The sequence below is a fragment of the Lampetra planeri genome, chromosome 6 (assembly GCF_965212315.1).
Source record: "Lampetra planeri chromosome 6, kcLamPlan1.2.h2, whole genome shotgun sequence".
Classification (NCBI taxonomy): domain Eukaryota; kingdom Metazoa; phylum Chordata; class Hyperoartia; order Petromyzontiformes; family Petromyzontidae; genus Lampetra; species Lampetra planeri.
The window spans coordinates 6,069,877-6,092,865 of NC_136112.1; the positions used below are offsets into that span (position 1 = coordinate 6,069,877).

Here is a 22,989-nt window from a genome sequence, read left to right on the forward strand (position 1 = left end):
CGCGCGGTTCGTTATTGGGCTTCGGCGACGTTTATTTGTCGCTTGCGTTCGTGGAGATTTCGAGCGAACCGCGGAGGAATGGAGCAGAGCGCGGCGTAACTTTTTTTTTGGCCGTGCAGTTGTTGCGTCCTGCCTGCCGACTTGGGGGTGACGGGGTATTAAAAAAGAATTTTATAAGAGGGACGAGGACCGCCCCGCTATTAAAAAAAAAACACCCGTACGAAAATGGCAAACGAGATGAAATGCGAAAACTACCGCTTTGATAATGAGCACCTGCGCAGAAGAACCGCTGGACTCATTTTGATGATTTCCTTCACGCTGGGAGATGGTAAGCAGACCTACCCATACATTGACATGCTCACAACAACATAAGCAGATCACTTGGTTATAACATCCTGACGAGTAATGACTTGAGATGACTATTTTCACATTTTTCGAGTGTACGATTATGTAGCGTCATGTGTCATGCAATCATGCATTGCAATCGTACCATTGCAATGTAGTGATCCAGAAGATTACAATTATGTGAACACATGTCAGTGTCGTTAAACAAAAACACATTTAACAGCCAAATAAACTCACCATGCAGCCACCTCGCAAGCAGCAGCTTAATCACAGGGCGGTTTTTGGTTGACCCTGCCCAGGCGTCCCGACCATTTAAGGACTGTTAGCGTGGGATATTCTGCTTGTCAAGGGTAGGATTGTAAATATAGCAGCTTTACAATTTGAAAAACGATCACACGGCTGGTTTTTTAACAAGTATTTAAATTAAGAGTGAGCTATGCATTAAGAATAATAGTTTAAAATATGCCTTCAAGCCATACATCGAAATGGATTGAACCAGAACAGTTACTGTCTAGCATGCTGCCATTATAATATCCACTGATAGATTACGAGACATGTGGTAAACGCAAAAAAATTGTTTTACCTCGTATACTATCACGTTAATTATGAAAAAGCAAACACGCAATGGAGAGACAACTCGTGAGACTTATTTGGATGTGTGTAATTCTTTGACAGGGTGATTTTATAACTGTTTGCAAATAAATATGTTTGTGTTAGTTCATATAATTATCGACATCTAAAGTATTGCTATTGAATCGTACTCTTTATTCAATGGCACAGGAGAATTGCATATCGCAACATAGTCTCTTGGAGAATCCTTACATGAATGCCAGTGTTTCATGAAGCTTGCCTAATGGCTTTCGTTGGTACATATGGGCCCACACATACACGCGTGTACGCATGGGTGTATTCATTGCAATTTGGTTTTACCGTAATGCCAGAAGAGGCGTTTTGTACACACTGTGCACGTATGACCACGAAGTACAAAGGGCCACGAAATTAAGAATGTTTTACAGACGTGACATACAGATAGGCACATTTTTATAAGATGGGGGATTATAAATATACAAAGAGCAATTGTACAGCAGGTTACAATGGAAGCAGCGGAAGAAAAGGAAGCAGCCTCCCATTGTGTAAAGATTCATAGGAGAGGAAGTTAGAGAAAGAATACTGGCGAGGAGATAAAAGAGGCAAGTACAGCTGTGGCAATGTCAAGGAGGGTTTTGAAGATGACAGCAATATTACAGTTGAAGGAGAAGCTGGTTGAGGAACTTGAGAGGTAGGCATTCTTGATATAAGGCAAAGATCTCCCATAGAGGCTTACCAGACTGTTGGGGCAAGTGCTGTTAGCGAGCATTTATGAAGGCTGGTACGGCACACGAGGGGGTGGGATGGTCAGCACCACACCCGGCCGCTCTTGTCTTCCCAGTAGCAATGTTTACACATGACACCAGGTACTAATTTGAGGTAAAGTCGACTTAAGGGAGGCCCAAGACTGGTTGAAATAATCGTCCCTGGTCTTGCCTGTGAGCAGGAATCGAACTCGAGTGATCGGGTTCACAGAGCAGCGCACTAATCACTGCGCCACGGCTCCCCCCCCCCAACACACACAGGCATTAACTTATTTGCTTCACTCCTTTGTCGAGGCTACCTTGTACTGTGCAGGCAGGCATTTGTCTGTACATATCATAATCTTTTGTAATCTGCTAACCCAGCCCCCAGTGGGCTAGAATATTACACTGGCATGGTCAGCACACGGTTCAAGGCCATATTGTTGTTGGTCAACTGATGTTGGCCGTGAGTGGGATTCGAACTCGGGTCGCTGGGTTCATAGTGCAGCGTGCTAACCACTACACGACCACTCCCCACATATGCACACACAAACTGCTTCATCAGCCTCAACTATCGTTACACAGCAATTATTTTGTATTCTCTGTTCAGTGATGGAACATATAAACGGTTCCTTCAGAATGGCCTTTCATGTGACATCAACGGTATTGGGGAAAAAATATGCAGCGCTTATAAAATTCTGGCCTCCAACCATATGCATCTGCAGAGAAATCATGGTGTTATACGTTTGGAATTAATAGTTGAAAAAACTTATTATAAATTAACAATGAATGCAAGCAGTTGTTTGCAACATATTGGTGGTATGATTATGGTACATGCATCTTACTGCATTCCTGTAAAATACACTTTAAACTATTTTGAGTGTATTTTATTTTTTGGTTGGCAGTCACGCATATACGATCTACTTTGCAAACCACAGAGGAATATTTAGTGCTGAAGAAATTAAATAACAACCCCTGTATTACATTATGTTGCAAGTGATTAAAAAGGCAATGACATTGTACACATGTTGTGCAGGGTAGGGGTGCAGTGGGATTGAGGTATGGTCATGAAGCATTGTTATTTTGCTGCTATGGCAATTTTAAGCATGACAAGCTGCCTCGCAGAAGTGAAGTGCATTTCGGCTGCGTTCAATACACCACTCACCCAGACAGCTGTGAGCCAAACCCCGCAGACAGTTGTTGGGAAAAGAGTGAGGGTCACAAAGCCCAGCTGTAAAACCGATAATTTACTCTATTTAGCCTTCTATCACTGCTCTTGTGCCTTGATACACCCGTCATAAGACAGCACAGTTAGCATGCCCTCTATAGTCCATTACATATTTTTTTACTGCCCATACATGTTTTTAAGCAAATTTATGAGTCAAAATATGATATCGGGTGACCATTATTTGTATCTGTTTTTGGTCTGGTTGTGCTTTGGAGCCAGAGTTTTTAGGTTTTGCCAATATATGTAAGTGACATGAGATGGTCGGTGGATAACATTACAGCAAGCATGTTGCTAACCTACAGCATACAGACGATTAATGGGTGCAAGCTTCTTTGCCTGTGTGGGTTTTCTGTGTGTACTCCTATTTCCTGCCACATCGGAGTGCTCACTGAGGAATTGGTCAGGCGTCAAAAAGTAGGAACCTCTTTAAAAAGCATTCAGATGTACCTGAGCTTTTTCTTGGAATAAGGGGCACAACATTGGATATACATGCTGTAAGAATACTGAAATATAGATTACAAGAAAATCATTCCACGTATTGCATAGCGATGCCGCTTACATGTAGATTACAAATGACACCTCATTCCTCAAGAAGAGTTTATGTAAGCAACTAATTATATGTATCAACATTACTGAAATCCTTATTTCTTTTTAAAGAACATAATATCCAGTTATGTTTATAAAAAAGATTGTTTCTGAAATACAATGGAACCTCATTAAACATGTCAATGCATTTAGAATGTGATTGTGTAGCTTTTGAAGAGCAGCAGAAATATATTTATATTCAGGGCAACACTGTTGAGTTTGAATTCACTGTTTTATCAGACAACCACTGCCTTCTCTACATTGTTCATGCCAATCATTACAAGCTTATTTATAGGCCGAAATGGCAAGATTCATAAAGTGTAGCCATTTTGGAACCTTCATAAAATGGGCAATATATAAAATATTTCAGACATCTGGTAAAATAAAAAAAAATTTAGGGTGGAGCTGGGATATGTGAACCCAGCCACCCAAGTTTGAATCCCAGCCACAGCTAACATCAGAAGTGAGTAAGTCTTCTCCTCCCCCACTTCGCCAAACCACACGAACCAGGGTGGTGAAGTATGGTCAAATAAAATATGACCACCAGTAGTGGATTTAGAATGGCTGGATATCTTTTTTACATATATAATTTAAAAGTTTAACTTTAAATTCTTGAGCCATGTCTTTCGGATTACAGCTATACTCCAATGCTTTGGAGGCAAGGGTTCTGAATCACATATTTGTAAAACTCCTCAACCTGATAGGCTACCAGGAGATGGCAGTACAGCAAGTGGGTTAATGTGCAGGACTGCCATTCCCTTGAATGCGCATGGTTGTCTCTGAATACTCCAGTTTCTTCCCACATACAAAAACACTCTTTCAAAAGGAATTGCTGAACAATCAGCATCAGTGAGACTTTTCATGGATTTTTACTCAATAAATTACATTGTTATATATCTGAAAAATATGTAAAGGTATTTAATTATGTTTTCTAAATGGAAAATGATGGTTAAAGTTACACAACAGAGTCGTGTGGCATACATACATACCTAAATACGTAGACCACCACTGGAAATACCGTCATATAAGATGGTATTATCGTTATATGATATACATACACATTAGTTTTAAATAGTATATTGTCAAGGGCACATTGCTTTGTTATTTTAAACAAACTGTATGTTATTTTACAGTATTGACTATCTGTCAATTTTACTTTATGTAAAGGACTCTAATACACCTCTATTGATGCGTTGTGTGTTATATAAATAAATAGATGTGCATTGATTGACATGTTATCAGCAATAAAAGGTTGCATTGGATCCATGGATTTAGACCAAACATACATGTGAAAGGTATTATAAGTTATTTTCACAGGTCACATAAATGTATTGTATACATTTTACTTATGCTCCCTTGTTCCCCACGAAAATACTTTGTTTAGATATGTGATTTGTGTTTGGCAGAGTGCATCCAACAACGAATACGAGTTATATATGGAGAAATGTTTTAAACAAGATCAGGAGATGGGATTCAACCCCAGAGCTTGAGATATACTGTGACAACAACCAAGACACATGAACAGTGGAGAAGGCGGTTTAGAAATGATAACAACCCAGGGTTACATAATACTCGTCAATTCTATAAAGTAACAACATATCATGCAATTTTAACACAATTCTACAGGCTTATACAGTGGTGTATAAATATAGAAAATCTATTCAGTATATGGAGGCATCCAAATACTAAGTGAAGTAAGTGCAGGCCACAATAATATATACTTTTGAAGCCCCAAAACTGTTCACAAAAAAAAGGCCTAGCCATTACATTCGATTCCACAAACTAAATGTAATCTGTATGCAAAATACGGTACAGAAAATTGAAAATTGCAATGGAATATAATTCAGATCTTTGCAAATATGCGCATTGTGGGTGTAAATTACATGCCAAAAACATAAATCATAACATCCAACTGACTACAATAGCAGTAAATGAATAATATATACATGAATTAAATCAAGTTAAATTATTTAGATGACAGTAGTGCAAATAATAAGTTAATAAATGAGACACCTATATAAGCCAGATTAGAGAAAGTTTTAAATAATTGAATACAATGTTAATACATGGGAAATAGGCAAATTTACATGAGCCGAACACAATGTAATGCAATGGGGTGGAAGATCAATGAGTGAAATCACATCACAAAGAACACGCAAGCTGTTTGTTTAACTTATTTTTCTCTGCACCAAATTCTCTTAGCTGTGCAAATTTTTACCTATGTATATTTTACTCCAAGTGTCCTTTGCAAAAGATGCATTTATCTAAATGGGCTCTCAGCAGGCTCTAAATAAAAGCCATTGACTGATTCATTGATTGACATCATCCAAGACAGATGGAGATAAATGGAGGTTGCTTACCAGAACATTTCAGCCTTAAACTACCATGCTGATGGCGATGAGCAATATCATTATTAAAAACATCAGGATATACATTTTTGTGTGGTTGTAATTTCACGTAAAAAATGCATGCCACATGTTTTTGTATGTGCAGAGAATGTATAGAGCATGGTAGGCTGCTGTTGCAATTTTGTGACCAACTGTTATTATAAAATCATGTCAGAGTATTTGGCTTGTAAATAACAAAGCAATGTTGCGATTATATTTTATATGTGTAGCTTTTGTAGCCATTAAATGTGCAGTAAATATTAAATTACACATTTCCAAAATGTATTTATATAGTTTAAATAATTCACTGGGGACAATGCAGCAGCTAAGGCAAATGCGGTTTTAATTGTATCATCATCATTAGTAGCAACAGCAGCCATGCACCATCCACTGCTGAAAGTCTCCACAATTGGTCGCAATGCGACAATCCCTATAACTCCTACACATCACCAATCTTATCCCTCCACGATGGACTTACTCTCAGGTGCGTTCCCTCCATTTGATTCCCTGAATGATTCATACGCCAATCATACTACTCCAGAGGATTACTAATTCGTGTTTTGCTTTTTTAAATAGCACTTTCCTCGTTTATGTGCTCCAATATACCGTGGCACAAGCTCCTCTCCCTATCTCACTTTGCAACAACTCCCAGGGGTACTTGAGCCACATAACTAGGGTAAGATAGTTTGAGATGATTTCCTCTTGCCTTCCTCGCAGTATATTCAGGTGACTTTACTTAATGCAGATTAGCATCATACTCAATACAAGGGTTTGACATTAAAGGCATACTGTGTATCACAACATAAAGCTCCCGTGTTGACTTGCAATGATCGGAATGTACTTTTAAACATTTATACATCACTCTCATCCGTACTCAGAAGGTAAGCAAAATTTAGCTTGATTTGGACTTGGATGGGTGACCACCAGGGCTGCAAAGTGGCCAGTAAATGCCAGTGTTGAGTGTTCACCCCCTGGTGTGAATACTGGGTTTTACCTGGGGCTCCAGTGTCCTTCCCGAGATGAAGCCTAAGTCTCATTAATGCCATTGACCAGCCATCCCAATGCTCTCCTGGATAAACAATTGGAATAGTTGTTTCATCATCGTTGGTGCCCATTAATTGCTTGTAATTAGTACGCAACTCCATGATGTTTTGTTCATTCAGGAGGGCCGCGGGTTGTAGTGGCGGGCATCGTTGAAGCTTTGTGTGCAACTGGAATGGTGGGCTACGTTTTTCCCTTAACTGGGACCCCACCCCCCGTGGCAGGCGATCCAATCCGGGTGGCGGGGGGGACGAGTGGCTGAAGATTCAGACTCCGCTCAGCCAAACGAGGCAAAGTTGGAGGATCGTGGTGGGAGGAGTGGGGCTATAAAAGGGTGAGCAACAGGGGAAAACGCTCAGGGTTGTCTGGGAGCCCAGCTCACTGGCGATGACAGGATGGGTATGATTGGCCTTAAGCGATGGTTAGGGTAGAGGGCACTACCCTGAGAGCAGGGATCAGTCTCGCCTCATTTTGTGAACTCCTAACGGTGTTGCTTTGTAATGCAAGTTATATTCATAAAAGGTCTGCCCAGTAGATACGTTTTGAAGGAGGCTGTAACCCGAAGACTACCTGAAGTGGCACATATGGCATGGGTAGAGTTTGGGGGTGGGGGGCGTAAGGGGAGGAAATGCCCCCCCAAACTGGACACCTATATAAATACATTTTCAGTAGTTTACAATTAAGATAAAAAAAACATTCATTATATGCACCCGCGATTCCTAATGTGAGGGACAAAGCGAACCTCTGATCCCCGCCCCCCCCAAAATATAGAAGTCAAACTCCACCTATGACGGCAGGGACATGTCACAACTCAATGTGTTCTCTTGAGAATCATGGCTATCGGTTAACAACACGAAATCGTGCCCTACTCGGCATACCGTGCTCCAGCCTTTAAACCTGGGGTGACAGGGATTTCGTTTGTACGGCACCCAGGCTCTGAAATTCCCTGACCGTGGAGGTCAAAGGTTACTCACAGTCAATGGAGACCTTTACGTCCCGGGTGAAGACCACCCCCCCCACCAGCACCTGTTTAAAACGACCTCCTCTCTCGCTATCTCTCTCTCGTTTCGTTCATCGTTTCTTTTTTTTCGCTCATGTATTAACCTCCTTTACATGCATGGTGTTCTGAGATCCATTGTTTAAGGGTGCCTGCTTTATGAATTGAAATTGCTCCAGGTTTTCCTCGCTTTGTGGTAAATGCATTCGAAAAAAAGGGGCACACAGAGCGAAACCGCATGAGAGAGTTGCCTGCCGAATAGCACAATACTGTCCAACGTCCGACCACATAGGAGTGAATTTGAACTGTATAATATCGCGAATTTTGGGGAGAACGAGGTTCGCCGTATTTCTGTGAATTCGCACAAACCTACACGAAGCACTGAAACCTTGTATTATTATTAGTCACATTCTGAGTAAAGAACAGTGAATAACTAAATGTTACTACGAATGGGCTGGGAGTCGTAAACATTGTTTATTTTCGTGTGATATCATGAATATATATTTTAATATATAATTAAGATGCTCCTCCATTAAACCTTTAAACATTGCTCTGGGACATTCTAAAGTAGGCACGATGATGTCTACAATCCCTGGTGTGAACAAATGTGAGGGTTCAAAATCTGAGCCTTAAGATGCCATTTTCTTAAAGCTGTCTGTCAATTCGCACAGTGGGAATTCAAAGTTAGAATACTTAATACTTTCCAAATTGATTGAGGTACAATTTTCAAAGGCTGCTTTATGAAGGAACAAACTTGATTTTGGCGAGAAGACAACTTCAACTCCAGGGAAGAAAACTGTCAGGAGTACAAAGCGAGTGACGCCATAAGCAATTAATTGAAACTTTTGAATAAATATAACATTTTTATGCTATTATGTAAATGTTAATGCAGTTTCGTGTCATTATGCACGTGATTGCTTTTTTTAAATTAAAAGTATCGTCTTATTGCATTACATTGCATTCTTAAGAACATATCATAATGAACATGATCGATCCACTGCTGGATAAAGGCCTCCGCACGCCGTGTAGGTCATGGGGATTATTTTACCATACTTCACCACGCTGGTCAGTGCTAGTGGTGGGGCGGTCGGGAAGTAAAATCTCTTGTAAACGTGTTAAAATAAAAAGGAATGTTATCTTCCATAACGTATAAATGCTGTTCTATTGTTTAAAGTATAATGTAAAAATAGTATATTTAATTTTTTCACCATTTTCAAGATGTATTGATCAGCAACGCATTGCTAATATCACTGCATATTGAAAGGGTGTCATGTGACCTCTGCAGCCATTGGAGGCGCTACCATTCATTGTAGAGTTACTCTACTCTGCTACTTTAATTTTACCAGGTAAGGCAAACTGAGAAATATATAGCTCTTTTTCAGAAGCGACTTTGCCACAAATGATAGCTCAACGAAGTGGCGCATCATCACGTGGAAACGCAGTCAAAAACTCTGAACGCATATTTCTAAATGTGGATGGACAAACGGGAGGGGCCGGAGAAGAATCCCCGCGACCACGGGGAGAACATGCAAACTCCAAATATACAGGCGTCAGGGTCAGGATCGAACCCCGACCCCCTGTATAACCAAGCGAAGAAGTTAACATCTCGCCACCATGTTGAAAAAAAAGAGACTGGATTTTAAAATTGAATCTTAACTCGGAATCGTGGATAGTCATCAAATTGCTGGGCTGGTGAGGTGGGAAGTGAATTGCTACATCCCTGACATACAGTTTTAATATATACGCAGTGCAAAAAGTATAACGTATATCCAACTCGCTAGGGGCTGAGTGGGATATAGGCGGATGTTTGAAAAAAGGTGGATAAATCAAGGTCAATAGACAATGTCAGTTACACCGCCGTGCACAGAGACAATGGAAAACAAAAAATAAGCACCTGCATTAAAATTGAGGAAATGTTTGACTGCTGTAAAAGTAATATAATGTGAATGTGTGCAAGATTAAAAACACTGGATGTGAAAAGATCCGATCTGTGCACATCTATTGTGCATGACAGCAACAGTATGCACACATACTACACGGGGTATTTGTGCATGGTGTTCCGTCCTGAACATTTTGAGGGTGGATACGTGCCAGTCGGATATGGGACATTATAGTGTACAAAGTGTACAAGGTGGGCCAGATGTTTTAATGAACCCCTACAAATGTTTTCCGTAGCATATTCATTTCTCTTCTTAGTTCTTTCGGTAAAGTCACGTAGAAGGGAAGTAATAAAATAATAAAAATATTACTTCCCTTCTACGTGACTTTACCGAAAGAACCAAGAAGATGAATCCCTGCAGTCACGAAAGTTTTAAATCGAAATATTCATTTCTGTTTTAAACAAACCTTGCTTAGAGGATTACATGGGGGGGTCACAAGATACCTGGACTACCCTGTGCAATGTGTACAAGTGTTCTCATCTCAAAGTTTTTTTTTCTCTGCAATACAAAGTTTATAATCCCTTTACAATCATACTTTCACGCCCAGATATGAGCGCTCACTCACCAACATGGCCCCTTCACTATCCACCGTTATACACTGACCTATCCTGGATACTCTCGCATTAACACACGGCTCAACACGCTTCTTTGCCCAACCACCTGGAACACTCTTCCCTGCATGCTGACTGCGGCGTGCAGTGTGCAGACACAATCAAATGCTCAGCTTCCAGGGAAGCTTGTGACTCATTGCATTGGAAATATTTATATAAAGTACACTGTCTCTTGAGCTTGCTTTAGTTGGTTTGCGTTTGTATGTGCTGATCATTTACGAAAACTATCAACGCATTTTTTTTAATATTCAATTTGCATCTCGAATCAACATGAATTTATAATATCGTGAATATGCATACCTACTCGTGTGTTTTACAGTTAAGCAAGTGGACATTGAAATACCAATTGTGTGTTTTAATTGAAAGAGTCAGTGGCATAGATGGCATCGTACCATCCCGTCACTTCCTACTCTGAGATGCAAAGTCAGCACCCGATTATTTCTACGGTCTGCTCCATTTGAGTACAAATGTAGTGATGAAAAAAACATGTAAGCTAAAAAGTGTTCATGTCTAAAAAGAACAATCATTAGTGACACGCCTGCAAGCAAAGATGTTCCATCTCGAAGGATTACCCAATTAAAACATATATAATGTATATTTTTAAATGCCTACATTGATTAGTCCAATAAATTGTGACAGTGATTGTACGCCACCATTTCTATGTATTTTATTCATACGGATGGAAAACCATTAAATGCTTATAACACTGGAATATCAATGGCTTGAATGGGATAATAGCATGCCGTGTCCACAGTGATCATTTACAGCCAGATGGGTCTTCCACTGTCAAAGAAGCATTTAGGCCACTCTTCCATTCTGACATCTTATATAGGTTTGAAGACAATGGGGTAATCAGCCTTTTAATTTTTTCCTTTTTCGACCAACGAACCATCGTTTGGCGGGCTATATCCATGCAATCACTGGGTGAATAGAAGCATCAATGCCACCTCAACCAGGGCATTTATCTCAGTCCCCGTGGATTCGCTGTGTACAATTCCTGCCTCGCTGCAGTGCAGTAGCATGAATAAATGTGCTATTTGAACTAATACACCAAGCACATAGGGCAGACATGAATTTTAAAGGCGTTTTTTCATTATTTATTTTACACAGCAAGTCAGTTAAAGATGTAAGTGCTTTTTCCAATACCTTAACGGAATGATAAAAAAAAACACCAAGACACACACAGTAATGTGCCATTGTAGTGATGCTAAGATAGTTTTAATTTAATTTTACGGAGAACACATGCGTTTCAATCATTGCATAATTCAACACTTTAGCTCACCAGAGCCTAATACATATTATATTGCGAACAATCATTTTTTCACATGTTTTAACAGGGCCCCAAATTTCACACGTTTGTGCACCTATTCAATCCATAAATTCGATACGGTTAGTATAATCACAAGGCAGCTGTGTAAACAGTTCCAAAATCTCCGCACACCACAACACGGGGCAGAGGTAACCCGTTGCGAGCGTTAAATGAGCATCGAAGCAAATCGGGGGGGGGGGGTGCAAACGGAGAAGTATGTCTCTTGAAGGGATTGTACAGAGGATTAAAGAGGAACACTGCAGTGCAGGGATGGGTATGGGGGGGGGGCATACATACAGTGGGCAACGCTCACTCCATGCTACCATCATCATCAACAACTGCAGCCTCAGCGGCGTTCTGCATGGCACTTCTCCGTGACGGTTTACATAACCTGCATCACAAACGGACGCCGTTGTTCAACGTTGTGCCAATTCTAACGGAGGAAAATTAAGCCTCTGTCTTGGCAAAATTCCTCATAGCTGCCCAAGTCTCTAAAACCAAACTACCCCCACCCGCCGACCCTCATGGTGGCTTGACAGGAATGTAAATTAGAAGTATCCACCTCAGTTGATCATTGCAATGTAAAGTGTATCTTGATCCTTAAAGAAATCATGAATACAATAATCCATCATAACACCAGCCTATTCATATTCTTTTGAAATAATTCAAAGTAATTGCAGATTTTTGTTTAAATATGATTAATTAAACATTTCTTCATGATCTGTGGGTAACAGAATCGTAAGTATTTGATCTATGGATCTAAACGTACGAGAATGTTGTCAATCTGACTTGTCACGGTATAACCTCCCATGTATTGCACTGCAAGCCGTCATTTTGTTTGTGTCAATTACCGTAATTTTTCCAGCACTTAAATATTGGCAAAACAATTAAGAACAACTCAACAACACAGTGGAGAAAGGTCTGCCACTCAACTGCCGTTCACATCAAATGATCAACTTGCGTGCATATGAGCATTTCGCAAAATAATGATTTTGGTGTATCAATCTCTGTTAAGTGCTACTTTGGAGGAATTCAATTTCCCTGTCCTATGGACATTATCCACTGCTGGTTCAGCTGCCAATTGAGATGCACATCACCCAGTTTGAGTTGGAAAACTTCATCGTAAGTCATGGTCAATCCACTGTTGGATGAAGGCCTCAGTAAGTAATAACTGCCTCTCATTATCCTGTGATGTCATAATCCATTTAGTACCTGCACATGCCAATTAGTTTCAAGTATTGCACGTGACATATGCCTCAAAAACATGGTCATTAACAAAAGAAGAATGGAACAAAAACCTGAAAAGGGCACAAATAAGCATGGAGACATTGATGCTTGGAATTACATTGAGAGACAAGAGAGACGACCACATGACTTAGAGAACATACACAGGTTAAAGACAACATTCCATCTGCTAATAAAAGTACGTGGGCTTGGCCAGAACACGTCACATATAGGGAACGTTGGCCAATGGTCAATTATTTGGCAGAGTGGTAAGCTAAGGAATGAAACGTGTGCAGGAGGACGTGTACCGGGGAGATGGCGCGATGAAGAATTATCACATCGTAGCACAGCGAGAGATGGAGATGGCTTGGCAGGCTTTCATCCGGCAGTGGTTTGACCATGGCTGATGATGATGATACAGTGTCTTATAGAAATAAGAGTAAAATACATTAATAGAGCAGTTAGCATTGTACTAACTGGTTGATTACTTCCTTTAAATTCATAAAGTGCACAGATGGTGGTGGCCAATTCAAAAAGGCATTTACTAATGTCCGTTTAATAATATAGGCTTTCATTACTTCAAATGGGATACGAGTGATGTACAATAATCATATATAAGAGCCTCTTTTTTCCTAACATGTTGACTGAAGACACATTATTTACAAGGCATCAAAAGAGCAACAACTCTATGTAATCTCCCACCCCCAATAAATTGTCTTCTGCCACAGTGACACCGTATTTAAAATGACGTCTTCACGGTACTGCAGTCTGGCATTTGTTTGGAGCAACTGCTTAGACGAGGGCAGCTGGGTCAGCTTATGGCGCATTTCTTTGGGCACCAGCCCCATAGGGTCAATATTTGTTTAAAGCTTTTAAAATAATAATGCCATTTATAACACGCACAAATATTCCTCAGACACGAAATGACCATCACGCTGAGGCACGGAGCCAAGCTCAGTGTCACTCAAAAGCCAGGCAAAAGAGGTTTGGACTTTAAGTGTCTCTTAAAAAGGAGGTGTACTGCAAATGTGCAATGAGATGACGTTCCAGATGGTGGGAGCTGACCACGGATAAATTATGCCTGGCAGTGATGATCCTGGTCCTTGGTAGAGAGATGATGTTGTGAGTCGTGCTGCGAAGAGTACTGCCATGAGCTGTAGTTCAGGGTGACAGGTGTGAAGAAAGATACAGTGGATACCAAGAACATAGAGGCGTGGTGGCAGAGATCTTGAAGCTGACCCTGCTTGCGATGGGAAGCCAGTGGAGGGAGTGGAAGGAGGTTAGGACATCTAGCTGAGAGTGATAGGTGCAATAGTCAGGGCGAGACCTGATCATGATGTTGGTGAGGGTTGTGGTGATGCATGGACTTAAATGACGGAGGGCCCTGAATTTGCTAAATCTAACGATGTGGTTGTGTGGCAGTCACAATTAACGGTTGCCTATGTAAGGTGCGAAAGAATTTCATAAATTACCATAACTCTGAGGCACAGAGCCTCAGAGTGATGATATGTATGGACAACAAACGGAACACAAAAAGTAGTATTTAAAAGTGAATAGCCCCAAAGGCTTCCTAATATTGAAAGGAAGAGCATTCCAGACGACCGCAGAAGCGCATCTGAAAGCGCGCGATGCGGTGACCGTCTTTGTTCGATGGCCAGCCAAAAGCCGCTGAGAGGATGAACGGAGCTCGCCTGAAGGATTATGCTCCTTGATGGACATCAGCAAGGCACTGTGGTTCATTTGTGACAAGCACTTTATGTGTAATGAGTGCGACCTTATATATCCATACAAGGTGGTGTCAAGAGTGATGCCGAGGAACTTTATGTGCTTGGAGAAATGGATAGTGGAGCTAACGATGAATATGCCAGAAGGGAGCGAGGACGTGGCTATGTGCTATCGGGTGCCGACCCATCAAGCACACACCTCACGACACTGTATTTCACATCAGACAACATTTACTACAGAACACAGTATCCAATTCACAATGCAACTTCAATGTCCATAACTCTGACTTGCAGGTCACCCTGAATCTTTCCTCCACTAAACTAAACTATTTTATTTATCAGGTAAAGTCCACTGAGTTATGAGCTCTTTTTCACAGGCGATCTGGCTCGTCGAAGGGGCTTATCTTCACGTGGGAATTAGTCGCCAAATAATAGAAACTGATGTTTCTAAATGTGTAGGGCAAAACCCGAGACCCAGAAACACATTCACATGACCACCACGACAGCATGCAAACTACAAATATCAAGACAGGGTCGGGATTGAACCCATGACCTCATGCATACCAGGCGAGGGAGGTAACATCTCACCACTATGTCGCCTAAGTGTGAATTTCTCGAGTGTGCTGCCATTATTGTCCTGCCACTCCTCAGCGTATCCATTTTCATTACTCCATCCTTAAATCGCTGGACCCACTTCCTCACGTTGCTTTCATTCACCGTTCTTAGGGTTTTTCGGTAAAGTCACGTAGGTAAAAAAAAATCACGACGTTTCAGAGGCAACACAAGCCTCCGTCTTCAGGTGGAACCGTCACAGCACGATAGCTGTATCTTACTTGATACAGCTATCGTGCTGTGACTTGATACAGCTATCGTGCTGTGACGGTTCCACCTGAAGATGGAGGCTTGTGTTGCCTCCGAAACGTCGTGAATTTTTATTAGATTTTTATTTGATTTTTTTTTTTAAAAATTTTACCTACGTGACTTTACCGAAAAAACCTAAGAATATGAATCCTTGCAGTCACGAAAGCTTCAAATCTAGAATTCATTCACCGTGTATTCTGCCACATTTCCTGCCAACTGTAACGCATCCTTTCACGAATTATGTTATCGCCGCGCAATGCTCAGGCATGCTGACTTCTGACATCTTGTTTACATTTATTTCAGTTCCTTTGTATAGAAACAGGGACACGACATGGCACTGTGGTATGACCCCCAGTTGAATAACGTACTGCTTTCAAGGTAGCTCCGTGGCAAATAACACGATTGTCAAAATCTTGAACTCGTGAGACGTGACCGGGAATTAAACTCAGGCCAACGGGTTCAGTGTCGTACGTTAACCACTGCGCCACGGCTCCATGCTTATAATGTGTCCACATGACAGACATGTGTGAAACATGGCTACAATTTCCAGCTTGCATTGCTTATTCATGTGCAACCTTAAATATACAATAATTCCTAGCAACAGCTACACGTTTTTCTCATGAGTATACGCTTTGTCGGAGAGCGTCACCAGCTCATTGTTGTTTTCATCCCTATGTTCATCCTTTTAAACTTACAATTCCGTATTTTCAAGATGCCTGTTGAGAGGGACATTCTTTCACGCAAGGGACAATGGTGCGACACACGCAAAAATCCGAAGGATAAAGCGAAACGCAGCAGAAATCACGTAATTTGTGGATTTCTGCAATGGATGCATGTGAAGCATACGGTCTGTTTTCATTCCCCAGCAAGGCAACACACGTGAACAGACCTGCATGAGAGTTTCACGACTGGCTAGAGCTTATCAGTTCCTGTGGCGTTGTTATTTACAGTACAAGTCAGTACACGATGTTTTAATCATGATTTATTTCCAAGTAAGAAAATATCAATTTGCAGCCAATTGTCAATCCACTGCTGTATGAAAGCTTCCCCATGCACGTTAGTCATGGGGGTTGTTGACGGTACTTCGCCGTGCTAGTCAGTGTGGGTTGGTGAAAGAAGATGGGGGTGGTGGGGTCGAGGGGGTGGACAGGGTATATTCATATATCACTCACTACCGATGCCTGGGAATGGAACTTCGGTCACTGGGCTCATTGGGTGGTGAAAGAACCACTGCGCCAGCACTGATATGCCCTTTGCAGTGTTGTTGGTTGCTAGAAGTGACCATTACATAAAAGCTGCCTACAAGGGATGAGAAAATCACCAACATTATTGTGGACTTCTGCCACGGATGAATGTGCAGACCCTGCCCGATAGTTTTGTGGGCAGGCTGGAGCTTGTAAATTAGGTCATATGTGGTCACTTAGAGAAAATTACGTAGAACATTTTAAGCACGATGTATATGATATTAATCCGATAACTTCCCTTTCAGTTCTGATACTATAAATGACCATTATGTACCAGGATTCCTAAACTGGATAAACACAATTGAGCATACATCGTCATACAACGCGTGGACATCTGCCGCAGATGCCTGGTTTTTTTTTATTGCCCAGTAAAACACACACATGACCAGACCCTGCCTGATAATTTCATGGCAGGCTCGGGCTCATCATGCTAGATAGAAATGAAATACTGTGTGCACTCTTGAGGCGTTATCTTGAAAAGGAATAGCTCACTAATACCATGCTTGACTTGTTACAGTAAGCACTAGCTATAATTTTCCCCACCGATGCCTGCCACTAAAACACCTGTCATGGAGGAATGTCCCGTGCTCATTCAAGACATTCACATCTCTCCTCACGTTGCAACATAGTTACCGAGCGTGGTGTCACATGGCATATATCTGCCACACTAAAGCAGTATTGGTAGATCGTGCAAATATCATCTTTGGCACGAAGCTTCCACCTGCAGGGCTACAAATTTGGCAAGCAGATGAGAGTGTAGCAAAGGGTTTAATGACCTTTACATACATGCATACGTTTCATTAGTATTCTGTTATGTGCAAGGAGTTTTTTGGTACTCTTCATTTTCTCCACACATTAAATACTCAAAAAGGATTTGGCCAGATATTTTGAATAATAACCATCCCCTTATCATTTATTTGGATTTAGTGAGGCTTTGTACAGCAAGTCCTAGTAGATGCAATCCTGAAAAATGTCGGCTTTAGCGACAAACGCGCGAAGTGGAAACAATTTCCCCATAAATGATTGAACGATAAAGTTTGGAGAGTTAGGACGTGCACATACGCAGTAAGATTGCGGGACAAATAACTGAGGGTACGCCGCCACGCTTCTTTATCATTCTGCGTACTGTATCATACCGCTCAGCCGCGAAGCTCAAGAGCGTAGTTCGTCGTCGATGCGCTCAAAAACCGCGTTCCGCGTTATAAGGGGCGCGTGCCGTTTAGCGAGAATGCGTTATGTGAACACGCGTTAAGCGAGGACACACTATATAACGTGCACGTGTTCGTCGATCACGCTCTGTATCTCGCAAATGGTAAAATGATTCTTTTGGCGAGGACATTTTCGCAAAATGGTCACATTTCCATTTTGCTCGCCAATTTTTTTTATTTATTTAAATAACGTCCAACACAAACCAATGGGAGTCAAAAAACTTGTGGAATGAGTGAGGCTCAGTTTACAACAGGTTGGGTTCTCCGTTCATTTATCGTTAAAACCCATCCGCATGACGTCGTCTTCCCTTACAAACCGCCAATGGCTTCACCGCGGCGACGCCACCCTCGAGGGCAGTGAAGGTATCTCCCTGGCAAGCGCACGGGCGAGTTGCTAGTCTTTGATATAATGCGATCAAACGTTGCTCTAGCGCAGCGACGTCAAATGAAGCGTGTGCCGAGATAAAAAAAAATGTGCTGTGAAAAAGAACATTTGCCTGATATATATTTTTCCTTTTACGGTAGTGTTATTGACAAATGCGTTGAGTGGTTTTTTTTTGTCATTTGTGCTTGTCAATCACTGCCAACACTGTATCACAGAAAAAAAAGTAAAATGTGTTGAGCGGTTAGTCTCTTAGTAATATCAATCATGCATCCCTCCTTGATTCCTTGCACACGTTTGAGCTTTTGTTCCCTCTTCTTCATCAGCATGTCCACGTGTATGATAATTCTCCAAACGCATCAGTACTGCACGTTGGTTTTGTTTTCCATTACCAAGTTCAGCTTTCTCTAGCCTTTTGCAGTGCTCATTACAGCAACAAATATGTGCATTGATTACAAATGCCTTAGTGCGGCTTGTTGCTCAATTGGTTGTCAAGACGCATCGACAGACAGTGTCACTCCTCGCTGCACAAGGGCTCCACAGTAGTCGTTAACAAGATGGTCGGAGTGGACATGTCCAAGCAGAGAGCTATGATTGAATCCCAGAACAAGGTGTTAAGGCTGCCAGGGTTTTACAGTGGATATGATGTTCCAGGTGTAGGATCACTCGCATGTGCGGGTAATGATTTTATTTTAAAGTTGGTTCTCACGATTGGCAGATCAATCCTCGAACCCTTGGTGAAGTAACAAAACCATGGGCTAACGTCGCTTAGACACAAGTCCAAAGTCAACATGCCATGAATACTAACGAGACTTTGATAAATACTTCCATTAAGTCATGTTGTTAATTGACACTGCTGGTGTTTTGATATCGTTTGATCTCGTCACCCATATTTTAAGTACACAACCAAGATAGTGGCAACGTATCTATGTATAATGCATGGCAGGTTCATTAAAAAGAATTCTGAATTACGATGAACATTTTCCCATGACAATCGGATTTTATTTTGCTTGCGAAGAGAAACACCAAGGCTCTGTGGCACGCAATATGGCATTTTTGTCATGAGATTGGCAGTTGAAAGGATTTTATTCACACAGGGAGACGTTTTTTTCTTCTTCTGCTCACTGTGCATTGAAAAACAATACTTGACGCTTAATGTCAGTGACATTAAAGCGACGCATTACACATTACATGAGGAAAATGTTAGATATCTCGGATTTTATGATGACATATTATAGGTTCAATGGGAATTAACTGCAGGAAACGACTGAGGAACTTAATCAAGGAGGCTGCAAAAAGTGGTCTCAACATAAACACGAGCAACACAGAAATGATGTGCCAGTTTGCTAGTCAATTGATGATGTCAACTGTAGGAACACATGTGGAAAACACTTGAAATTGTGTATACCTAGGGCGATTATTGAATGTAGATCAAAAGATGTAGATCAGAAGGAAGAATAACACGGATTATGGAACGTTTGCAATTTCTTTGACAGTTAAGAAAGTAAGTCGGCTTGCAAAGGACAGGCCACTACAAGGGATGATAACTGGTGGTGGAGACCAACAACAGATTTTTAGTCAAAGAAGGTTACATGCCCAAGAGGACATCCACCATGGAGAAGGAGCAATGAAATCAGATTATTTATTAGAGCTAACGAATTGTTGCACCGCAACACCAAGATAGACGATAACTGCTTGGGCAGCGTTTGGTTTAGGAGCAATACCCCTGAGCAGTGAGATTACCTCGTGTGTACAAGCTCGACAGTGACCATTAAGGATTGTGATGGTTTGGGGAGACCTTCATCCAACAGTGGATAGATCATGGCTGTTTCGGCTTCGCTGTGCACTGCGTTGCACTACTATCGTGACTGCAGGAATTAATATGCTTTGGGTCTTTCGGTAAAGTCACGTAGATAGGTTCAAAGAAAATAACAAAAAACTACGACGTTTCGATCGCAACACAAGCATTCGTCATCAGGAAGAGGGGGTTAGCTTCTAAAGGTAAACTGTTTACAATGGCTTGAAATGGGCGTAGCCCAAATGTCAGCAGCCAATGTTAATGTAAGTGGTGAGCAGCGACCACGATGGTAGTGGGTTGTCCCACCAATCAAAGGGCTGCCCTGATTTCCAAGTTCAATCTCCTTTCCAAGAAGAAGCCAGATCCACACGTTAAAAAGTTAGACGTTGACAAGATTGTTATTAATCAGAGTAACAGTCAAATTTCCGACAGCCTAAAATCAGTTCAAGCTAAAGGGTTGAATTTCGCAGTCACCCCTAAACACATCCCAGTGGATGATATCATTGCCCAGATCGACGTAGCCCTTAAGGGTTTAGGACACATCACTGCAGATGTGGCAAGATCGGAAATAGCTGCAATCCTCAAAAACGCTAAGACACCTAGTAGCAACATCAGTAAGGATGAGCGCTTTGAGCTTTTTCAATTAAAAAATAAATATGACATCGTCATCCTCTCAGCCGACAAGAGCAATGACACCGTCATCATGGACAAAACCACATACAATAACAAAATTCAGCACCTACTTAATGATGGTAGCTATACTAAAATGTAAAGAGATCCCACCAACAACCTCGTTACGAAAACCAAAAAGATCATCACCGATTCGACATCTTTAATCAAACCATCCAAGCGGTTTTCCTTAAAACCCTCTGCTGCTAGACCACCCAGATTGTATGGCTTACCAAAAATGCATAAAGATGGTACACCCCTTCATCCTTTCATCTCCACCATTGACTCACTCACCTATAAACTGGCCCAACTCACTGGTAAGACCACCTCAACTGTACTTAACTCAGCTCACTCGGTATCGTTACTTAAGGACATCTCACTATCCCCAGATGATTTGCTCGTTAGTTTCGATGTAGTCTCTGTTTACCAAAGTTCCTGTGCCTGACACCATTGCAATCATTGAAGATTTTGTCCAACAAGGACTGAATGCTGATGTACTGGCCCTGGTGAGACACTGCCTCACCAATACTTACTTTACCTGGAATTGAACATTCTACAAACAAGGTGAAGGTACCCCAATGGTTTTTCCCTTATCTCCAGTTGTAGCCAATGTTTTCATGGAAAAATTTGAGACAGATGCCATCCAGGCATCCACTCTAAATCTCTGACACGTTTGTCATCTGGCCACATGGCCGACCAGCTCTGAACAAATTCCTCAACCAAATCAACTCCATACACCCAGCCATCAAATTCACCATGGAGGTGAAAAAGGATGGCAAGCTACCATTCTTGGATGTATAATCGAAAGGAGACCAGATGGCTCAAAGGGACGCTGTCTCCAGGAAAGCCACCCATATGGATGCATATCTAAAACCTGACTCCCACCACCATCCTTCCCAGACTAATTCCCTCATCAAAACTCTACACCATAGAGCTCGATGTATTTCCGACCATCATCACCTAGCCAGTGAACTGGAACATGTACACCAAGCTCTCAAGATTAATTAATATTCAGACTACTCAATGCGTAAAGCTATCACCCCAACCGTTGGGAAAGAACCATCTGAGGACCCAATCAAAACCATCACCTTGCCATACATAGCAGGGGTCACCAAAAATATTTCCAAAATCATGAGCAAACAAAAAATCCAGGTTCGATTTAACACAGTACATAAAATGTGTGATCTGATACCATCTGTGAAGGATGTGATCCCTGACATGCAATACCCTGGCATCAACAAACTAAGCTGTGTTTGCCGCAGTAGTTTCATTGGGGAAACTAAGCGACATGTCTCAGACCATGTTCGTGAACATAAGGCAGATCTGAAACACGGTAAGACCAATACCTCGGCCGTGGCTGATCATTGTTTTAATGCGGTGGGCTCACATGAAATTGATTTCTCTAAGACGACTTACTTTGCAAACCCACTGGCTTTCAACAAAGATTCGTTCATGAAGCCATCCATATATATAGACACAGACACAATTTCAATCGAGAAGATGGATATGAATTGAGCAATCATTGGAAGGACGTTATCAACCAGTTTAAGTCATAACTAGCTGTGATGTTCCCATCCTACCACCTTCCGATGTTAGTTATTATTTTGATCTCTCTAATTTTACATTCACAGGATAAATTTCTCACCCTAACACAGCCACCTCGCTCACCGAGCTCGAGGTTTTTGCTTTGCGATCTGCCATTAACATGCTAATCTCTCACATCAACATAACCACCTCAGAGCACCGCCGTAGAAGCCTCTCAACGATCTTACATTATCATGCTAATTTTTTACTGGGCAGCCTTTTGATTGGTGGGAAAACCCACCACCGATCCGTTCGATGCCCACCACTTACATTAACATTGGCTGCTGACATTTGAGCTACGCCCATTTCAAATCTTTATAAACAGTTTACCTTTAAAAGCTAACCCCCTGCTCTTGATGACGAACGCTTGTGTTGCAATGGAAACGTCATAGTTTTTTGTTATTTTCTTTGAACCTATCTACGTGACTTTACCGAAAGACCCAAATAATACATCATAACATTGTGTTAGATAACATGAATCTCAATAATAGATCCTGGATGGACCAGGCACCTACATTAGC

At 41.5% G+C, this 22,989-nt stretch overlaps 1 protein-coding gene across 1 annotated transcript in view; it reads left to right on the plus strand.

Annotated features, from left to right (window-relative positions):
• Positions 1 to 225: 225 nt before the first annotated feature.
• LOC144719448 (transmembrane protein 132E-like) overlaps positions 226 to 22,989 on the plus strand; it is a 150,550-nt gene continuing 127,786 nt past the window's right edge. Inside the window, exon 1 of the mRNA XM_078595363.1 lies at positions 226 to 328. Within this exon, the coding sequence (XP_078451489.1) occupies positions 226 to 328 (103 nt within the window). The remainder of the gene's footprint in view (positions 329 to 22,989) is intronic.